The sequence below is a fragment of the Pteropus medius genome, unplaced genomic scaffold (assembly GCF_902729225.1).
Source record: "Pteropus medius unplaced genomic scaffold, Ma_sr-lr_union100, whole genome shotgun sequence".
Lineage (NCBI taxonomy): Eukaryota > Metazoa > Chordata > Mammalia > Chiroptera > Pteropodidae > Pteropus > Pteropus medius.
This window is the reverse complement of record NW_024344378.1, coordinates 29,584,083-29,593,685: the sequence shown is the minus strand read 5'-3', so window position 1 is coordinate 29,593,685 and position 9,603 is coordinate 29,584,083. Positions and strand designations below refer to the sequence as shown.

The 9,603-nt window shown below is 42.3% G+C and overlaps 1 protein-coding gene across 2 annotated transcripts in view; it reads left to right on the top strand.

The window, feature by feature from the left end:
• The first annotated feature begins 7,008 nt into the window (after nucleotides 1-7,008).
• PAPSS2 (3'-phosphoadenosine 5'-phosphosulfate synthase 2) overlaps nucleotides 7,009-9,603 on the top strand; it is a 63,817-nt gene continuing 61,222 nt past the window's right edge. For both annotated transcript variants that reach the window (XM_039871795.1, XM_039871796.1), the window contains exon 1: nucleotides 7,009-7,135. In XM_039871795.1, the coding sequence (XP_039727729.1) occupies nucleotides 7,109-7,135 (27 nt within the window). In that variant the 5' untranslated portion in view covers nucleotides 7,009-7,108. The remainder of the gene's footprint in view (nucleotides 7,136-9,603) is intronic.

Here is a 9,603-nt window from a genome sequence, read left to right as displayed (position 1 = left end):
GCTGTGGTTCATATATACAATGAACTATTACCCCGCCATAAGAAAAGATGAAATACTGTCATTTGCGACAATGTGAATGGATCTCGAGATAATCATACTAACTAAGCAAAATAAATCAAACAGGAAAAGTTGAAAACCACATGATATCACTCATATGTAGGATATAAAACTGAAAGCAACAAACATGACAAACAGAGACTCATGAACATGGATAGTGGATTAGTGGTTATCAGAGTGAAGGGGGAGAGGGGAGGTAGATAGGGGTAAAAAGGGTCAACTATTTGGTGACGGAAGGAAATTTAACTCTGAGTGGTGAACACACAATGGAATATATATACGACACACTGTTCAATGGTACACTTCAAACTTATGCGATTTTTGTTAATGCCACCCCAATAATTTTGAATAATAAAAAAAAAAAAAGCATCTGGGAGAAAAAATACCAAGGCCTAATTAAAAACCCTCAGCTAGAATTAGAGCTAAGTGATCTCACAGAGGAATTTCAAGGGATTCAGGAATGTGTGTTTTTACAAGCACCCCAGGGGATTTTGTGCACAATGGACTGGGAGAGCCAATGGGCTAGAACAGGTTCTCCACCTGGCTGCAAAGTAGATCTATAAATCGAAAGGGAGGGAGGGAAGCCCAGGCATCTGAAAAATTTTTTAAAGCTTCCAATGTGATTTTAATGATTCGTCAGAGTTGGGAACTCCTGATAAACTCTATTTCCTTTTCTGTTAACACTATAAGACCTTTAATTCACTATAGTGGGATGATTTTTAAGAATATGATCCGGGGTTGGTTGTCTCCCCAACACACCTATTTCTTCTCTTTCTACTTATTTTCTAAATTTCCTATAAAGAAAGAAAAGGTGTGGGTGACTTGGAAGACCTATATCTAAGGCAAGGATCCGCAGAACGGGACCCTGGAAGAGCAGCATTGGCATCACCTGGGAATTTTTTAGAAATACAAATTGTGTCCTACCCGCGACTTTCTCGGCATGAGAGATTCTGTGTGGAGGAGGGGCAGCCAGCTGCAATTTAACAGGTAATCTTGATCCCTCCCTTTCAAGAACCAATGAATCTCTTGAAAAGAAACTTTAAAAGCTACAGATACCTGAGACTCACACCCAGATTTTGATTTAATTGGCCAGGTGTGTCACTCTTCTGTATCTATAATATACAGTGAAGTTTGAGAACCTTTGAGTTTTCGAAAGAACTTCCCCTGTCTAGAGCAGAATTGTCTTTCTAAACCAAAAGTGAAGGAAAAAAGTGCATGGGGATTTTCAAATAAAGACAGTATTTTAAAAATAGGTGAATTGCTAGGTTCAAGCATAAGTTTGTTTTTGCAGCGCATATAACAATTTTGGCTAATACTTATGATTTTATTATAATGGGATTATTGCCTCATTAATCTTTAGGAGACTAAGATTATCCCTGTGACTGTAGTTGTAGTTTTAGTATTTGATGATTGAGAATATTATATGAAGATCAGGAAATGAATTTGATAACATTTTAAATGAATATGTATTTTATTCTTTACTGCTGCATCGAAATACATTTGAAAAATAACATGTTTGTAGAACTATTACTTTTTCGGAAAATGTTTAGTATCCATAAACACTCTCTTATAATACTTTCAGGATGTCTGAGGCCCATAAGTTAGGACTATTATGGATTTTTATATTTTTATCTAAAAGAGATTGAGAGAGAAAGAAAGAAAGAAATTGGTATTACATTGATTTTTTTTACTGCTTATCAATCCATGATGTTACTGCCCAAATTTGTAAAAACCTCCTTCAAGAAAGTTTGGGACCTACTAATAAGTTAAATTATGCACAACAGATTATATTTCAACTCTTTGCAAATTTACTATTTATTTATAGTATCTATGATATTCTCTAATTATAATATCAATTTATTATATCACCACATTTCTCAGTTATATTGGAAAAGAGAAGACTTACTATATAACCCCATATAAGTTATTTCAGAATGGAATATTTCTGTTCTCCCATATTAAAGACAAATTTCTCTAATCATAACTCCAGTTCCTCTGAATATATGTTTTGTGATATTTTCTCAACTATATCACAATATCACAATTTCCACTTCTTTCTTTCCTTCTTCCTTCTCTCCTTCCTATAAAATATCTTAAAAAATCTAAGTTTAGTTGGATATTTTTCTAATAATTTAAAGACTCTAAATGACATGGATTAAGTTATCTTCCACCTTGCTAAACTTTTAAAAGAACTTGTTGAAGGCTGAAAATTCAGCCAATTAAGTGGCTGAAGTAACTGACTTGCCTGATGTTTGACAAATGTAACTTGTTTTCACTGAGGTTTGTTGAATTTTGAAGTGAATTTTCCCAAATATACTAATTGTTTCTATTTTATATAATATGCTCAATATGCTAATAATTTTACTTCTTTTTAATCTAATACAAAGATAAACCACAACATTGGATAGGATTCCACCCAGAAAATGGCAGAAGAGAATGACTTTCAGCTGAGAGTGTGAGCTTTTCCTCTGGCTTACACTTACCATGAGTATAAGTACTCTGTGGGCAGGCTTTTGGTGACGGTCAGTGTTGCTGTGCAGTCTGGCTGTCAGCGGCTTTTCTCTGCTCTACTTGGGTCTTTAGTGATAGGCTGGGGCATTTCAGGTTGGAGGAACAGGGAATGGCAGGGTAGGGAGAGAGTGAATGCTTCATGTAGCCAGGAACAACAGGTCAGACAGACTGGGCTATACCGTGTGGACAGATTACCTTTCTCTCTAGCTTTGTTTTACCATTGAAACTCAGGTTAAATTATCACCACCCATGGGAATTTCCTCATAGTCCAGCAGTCACTACTGTTTTTTGGGTACTTTCCCTATTACTTTGAATATCCTTTTATGCCAGCATTTATCACATTCCCTTGGAATGACTTATGTACGTATCCATCTCCATCACCAGACTTCTCATCCTTGGACACAAGAAGTCTCATAATGACTAATGAAAAAATGGAAGGCCAGCCATATGGCTAAATGCACTCCGATGAACGTGAAGGAAGCATGCAAAATCACGTTGCTGATTGTACATGGCACGTCCTCTATTACAACCTTTCTCACTCTTCTATTATATCTCCTAAATTCCATGATACAGATGCTTATAATTTTCTGAACATACCAGGTTATTTCATGCATCTCTCTGCCTTTAAATTTTCAAATGTACACACACCCCCACTTTGGGGAAGGGAGGGCTGGCAAAACCCTACCCTTCTTTCAAATCACAGTTTGTATCATCTTCCCAAAGAAAATCTGACATCTCTTTCCATTCTCTCTCCTTCCAAAGTTGAACTGGATGTCCCGTCTCTGTGCTCCCACGATATTGTTTATTTTAATTGACTGGCCAGTTTAATCCATGCTCTTCACTTCTGGAAAAGATAATGACCAATGCCCATAGCAAACTGAATGTCCTCTGACATTAGGGTCCACTGGAATGCCCACACATTTCTGCGCCCCCACTAGGGGTGGGTGACGCTTACTAGGATCCACTGTGTCTATTCCCTATTTATGCCAGTTGCACTTATTTATGCCAGTTGTACTTATTTATGCCAGTTGTACCTGTTAGTGTAACTAAGTCACTTAGTTACATGTGACTTAAGTAAATCACTTGTGAATGAAAAACAGTTGTGTCTCCTATGAGAACAGATGGATGCTTTGGAAAGGTAAGCTGCTGAAAATTGTACAGTGGAATTAGGTGTAGGCAAGAGAACAAAGATAGGGAAGGCATATGTAAAAATATTGAAGGACTCTCCTCTCAGATGGTTTAAGTGCCTTTAAGTTTTAACTCCACTTTATAAAATCCCAAACTGGAAATTGTTGAAGATGCTTTATGAGATTGATTTTTGGAACTCCTATCAGCATACCTATACCACAACAGACGCCCCCAGCCTTACAAAAAATATTAGCGAAATGCATTGTTTAAGTCAAAATGAAATGTCTAAGGCATTCATGTATCATCTTTGCCTATCCCAGTCATGTATTATATTGAAATGGTTGGGGGTGGGGGTGGGGACAGAGTCTGTCTCCTTCACTAAATTTGAGTTTCTTGAAGACAGGGACCACATCTTGCTTGTCTTGGTAGTACCTGTGCCTGGGAAGAGTGTTTGGATCCTAGCAGACTTTCTTTAAGGGCTTCTTGACCCTAGGGAACTAACTGCCGCACATATTTTTACACAGGGGATTTCCAACAATCAGTTCTCTTATGCATCACAGACACTAGGGGGCAATGTAGCTGCATTTCTTTGAAACGGTCCTCCAGAGGAGGTGCCTCCAAGTTAGATCCCCTACAATGGGTTGGAGAACATCTCACCAACACTGGCATTCTTCGTATATGTGTTTCCCTTGTTTACTTGGGGGACATGACTGTCCCATCTTTTCTATGCAATAAATGGACCAAATAGTAATCACCACCTCATTAAGTTAATCATTAAAGCCCGGTCAATTCCTAGAAGAAAATAGGAAGAAAAAAAAACTTTCATGAAAATGTTGTGAGTAGCATTGAGGATTATAAATTGGTACAATGTAGGCCACCATGTCGCACAGTGGAGTCTTAGAAGGAACGATGTGGGAAAAGTTATGGAAGGTGTGTGTATCCACATGAAAGGACAGACCTCAACCCTTTCTCCCTTCCCCTGAATGAGACTCCACCTAGTTCTGATGTACTGGAATCATGGACTCCAAAAACAAAGCTGTTAGTTGCTCCTAGCTTTTCAGAAGCCATGTTGTCTCCTAGGAGTAAGAGGGTAGTGAGATGAAAAAGAATTTAAGACATTGCCTTTAAAAGAAAGACCTGGGAGTGGGGAGAGGGGGAGGAGATAATGATTATTTTACTTTTAAGTAAGTTGCCATGTGGAATTACAATTAACTGATGATCTGTGACGTTAAAGGATCTGAAACATTGCAGCTTTGGTCCAAGAGAGCTGAGGCCTCCTATTTCATGTCTTTGGAAGTAGAAGAAGAAAATCTGTTCCAAAGCACTATTTGAGAATTAATTGAGTCTAAAACAAAATAAATGATCTAGTTTACAATTATCATAGGGTCCTGAAATAGTCAACCTAGAAACTGAGTGATTTAGTGCCCAGAGCATTTAGGGAGTCAGCTGACCTAGGTTTGAGTCTCGCTTTGCCCAACTAGTGACTAGGGTCAAATGACCTCCCTTCTCTCAGCCCCAGTTTTACATTGCCATCTGTAAAATACAGGGAAGCAGCGCTAGGGATTTGCCTTTACTTTCTTTCTGTTTCAAGAACATAGCTTTTTTTGTTTGTTTTTAAAGGCAATATGAAAAAAATACAATAATTATTCAAGTTGCTATTTCTCCATCCGTACTTAATTTACTTTTTCTCTTAGGGCAGGATCTGGCAGGGTCCTAGATATGGTTGGAACCAATACAAAAGGATTTTTCCAATGAAATTAGAATAGGCTATTACTATTTAAACTCAAAATGTACTAGTTTGTGTGCAATACAGAAACTCAAACCCAGTATTTACCCTCTAGCTGCTTACAGTTCAAGGGGGTGATAGCAGCTTACTCAAAATGAGTAAGAAAGTAAATATACATGGAGGAGAACAGTCAAGGAATACTCAACTCTTCAGGTGTCTGTCTGGAAACCTGGCAGTCATCTCGAAATACAATTAGGTATGAAGGATACCTGCTTAGAGTACCACGTCTCCAGCCCTTTCACAGAAAGAAGACCAAAGTAGGAATGAGCAGTGCAGCCCTTGTTCGTCTTCATGTTCTTTTGCCCATGCTGTCCTATTGCTCGGTTTGTGGCATTTTGCAAGGAGTTAAGGTACAAGGGGTATGAGACCCAGTGATTGCTCACAAGGTACTTGCCGCTAATCATAGCTTCGCTACTCCTTACCTCAGCTGGTCCCAGACTTTGGATTCTTTAAGAGAGTTGCCTGGGGCTTTCTTCTGATAAAACCTTGGAGCCTTGGGGTCTATTGTTAAGCCTTCTCGAGTTGGGCCTCCTTTTACTCTTTCCGCACAGGGCCCATCCTAGTTGTTGAACACAAACAATCACTGTAGAAACACTTTGGGGGATGGACTGAAACAAGTCTCTGGGCTACCACTGGCCGTTTTCTGGGGCTGGTCATGCTTACTTGGCTTGGTGAGAAGGTGCAGTGCCTCAGCTGGCCCATCTGTAACATGAGCGCCAAAAGAGTGAATGCATATAAACCCCTTAGCACCGTGCCTGGCACTTAATGCGCAAGCAAGCCACGCCGCGTGATTTTATCGTCATCACATATGATGATGCTGGCTTAGAAAGCCTGGACTGTTGAGGCTGATAAGCTCGCTTCGAATCCCCTTTCTTGGAACATAACCTTGAGAAAATCTGAAAGCCTCATTTGTAAAATAAGGAGAACGTAGGACCCCGATGTCTGAGGCGGGGCGGAGGGCACAAGGACTTAAGGAAAAGCTCAGCAGGGTGCTGAGTGAGGACCAGTAAATATTAACCGTCGCTGTTAACTACTGCAAATGAAGGCGAGCTGGGCGTCGGTGCCTGCTGAGGACCTTGCCGACAAGTCTGGCGGTTTCGAGTATCCTTGCCCTTGACCAGTCCCAGCGGCAGAAAGGTTTCCTTGAAGAGGCGTGGGGTGGGATGGGAGGTGGGGGGCGCTCTGAGATCCTCTGGGAGCTGGAAAGGAGAGGGCTAATTTGACCCAGGGCTGAGCGCGCGTCCAGCGAGTCTGCCCGTGGACTGCAAGGTCCTGCCTCTGACCTGGGCCAGCCTTGCCACCTCTGACCCGGGCGGGCCCTGCCGCCTCAGCGAGTAGGGAGCTGGGCCGGAACCCGCCCAGGCGGCGGCCGGGTCCCCTGGGTTGGGCGCTGCTGGCGGAGCCGACGGGGCGGAGAGGAGCGCGGCAGGAGGGAGGAGTAGGAGAAGGGGGCTGGTCAGGGGAAGTGCGACGTGTCTGCGGAGCCCTTTTAAACCTCTTTCCCCGGAGTCCCGCAGCAGCTGCTGCCGCCGCCGCCGCCACCGCCATCTGTGCGTTCGAGCGTCTCTGCTCCCAGGATCCGGGATCCAAGTTCCAGCGCGCCGGGCACCGCCGCAGCCAGCCAGCATGTCAGGGGTCAAGAAGCAGAAGACGGTAGGCTTCGAGTCGCCTGCCTTCCCCGCCCCTCCAGCCGCGCGGCGCCAAACCCTCCGGGGCACTTGGAATCCACCCTCGCGGGCTGGAGGCGAGCAGCCCGGGCGCGGAGGCAAAGGCGCGGGGAGGAGGAGGAGAGAGAGGAGGGCGCGGAGGAGGCAAAGCTGGAGGGCGAGGCTCGGCCGGGATTCCCCGGGCTGCCCTCGCTCGCCAGTCCTCCTCTGCCCGCGTCTCTAGGAACCGGCGCTCCTCGGAGTGGTCACGCCCCGGATAGACCTCTGGAGCTTGCAGAGTGCGTTCCGATCAAGAGAAAGGACCAGAGATAGGAAATTTTCCTTCTGCCCCAAGAGCTTTTCCAGACTCGCTTTTTCTTCTGTACGCTCTCCACGCGAGTCGAGCGGATGGCGGGCTGAGCCGACTCTGGTTCTGCTAGGTCTGGTCGCTGGGTACACGTCAGCGACAGTCATTGGAAATTTGTCCATTGAACCTCCTTGTAGTGAACTTAATGACAGAGTTTCATGAAGGAAACTGTAATTATCTAGACTTAATGGAGGAAATTGCATTTCTACACTGGCAGGATTTAACCCTGTAGTTTAATTCAGCTCCCTACTGATATTGGGTGGCAAGCACCTCATGGGAGACTCCTCGACTTGGAGTAAGGAACTGTTTTGAGTTGTGTCCAGAATTAATCTGGGCAGTCCCCTTTATGGAAAATAGAGGGCTTGCCAAAGACAAAAGTCCTTTTCCACTTAGCAATAGGGGCTTCTGTAAATTTTGCATCCTTAAATATGGAGGCAGTAATCATAGACTCAAGAGTTGGAAGGAGCCTTGTGGCCAGATTTGGACCACACCAGAGGTGGTCTGCAAACCTTGTTAGGATCCCACCCAGCAGTCTGACTGCTGAATACTCATCTTTACCACACTGCAAGCCTCAGATGATCATGGTGATTACACAATGGGTTAACCTCACTCAAATAGTTAAACTTGTGCTTGACACAGAGTAGGTGCTCAATGAATGTTTATTGCTATTATTAGTAATGTATCATTAATGTAATATATTAGTAATATACAATAGAATTATTACTATTATTATTATATAACGATTATTTCTGAAATATTTTTGAGGTGTGTTGTGGTGGGCCAGGGAGAGATGAAAAAGAATAAGAATTGGGGAAGGAGAGTGAAAGGCCCATGTAGGGGCTAGAAATGTGGGCTTAAGCAGCAAGGAAAAAGGAGTGGGGGCTCTGTGGTTTCAGGGGACCACACTGGACCAGTCTGAAAAGCGAGAAGGAAGGTCACATCAGTTTGAAAGGGGAGAATGGCCAGTCAGGATCTATGTGCCTTTTATAGGAGTGATTTTAAAGTGTGGAGACTCTCAGTATTGTAATATATTTTAAAATACTGTCAAGTGAAAATCACTTGTGTTTTAGGCCTATTTAATTTGAATAATTTCTAGAAAATTCCTATCTTCTAAATGACAAACTGTGGCACTTAGTAGCTTTTGATGTCAGTAAAGTTTTAGTTCTTGCTTGCATCAAGAATCCCTGCTTGCATCAAGAATTCCTTCCCAGTTATAATGAGGAGCTTTTTCAGGTATCAGTAATGGGGAGGGGGCCTTTCCCCTTCATGCCTCTAGTCTCCAAGAGCCCATGAAGTGGAGGGTCTGAGAACAGTGCTTTACAAACTGATTGTGGGAACTGCACAGTCAGTTCTCAGAGAGAGAAATTTGAGGGCCAGAAGATTTGTTTTTTGTTTTAAACATTTTAAACCTTCTATTTTTGTTTAGGGTATGTGTGTATTCTGTATAAGATTAAATTAATACCTGATATAGCTAACAAGACATCCGAACTTTTTATTTAGCCAACGCAATTATAATCCAGGCACCAGCACAGGTTCCCAAATGGCCAGATAGATACTGTTGGGTAATGCAAGTCAGTTTTGAATGTATATGAAATCTCCAAAGCTTTAAATGTTAATTCAAAATGTATTTTGAAACCTCACAGGCCAAAACAAAATCTGTCCACCTGTGAGACTTCTCAACCAATCAATTGACAAGTGAAACTTGCTGATCTAGGAAGCTATCCTTGAAGTGAGGAATCACTGCATTATGTTCTTCATTATTAACAGAGAACACACAGAAGTTCCTGTTCTGATTTCAAATATTTGTTGAGCCTCTACTGCGTGCCAGACGATAAATACATCTTTTCCAATGATATTTTTTGGGCCACACTCTGATAAATATAGTCTTTTAATCCAGACCACCGTAAGAAGAATAAGCACATCGTTTTGGTTACAATAAGAGACGATGTACGATGATTTTCTCGCAAGCTCGAGAAAAATAAAATGTTTATAAGGGAAGGTAGCACATTCCGTCTGTGCAAGGCATACTTACCATGGAAACCTAGGATAGCTACGTGTCACATTTCTTCTTCCCACCCCTGACTTAAGCTCCAACCCTGGCTACCCTC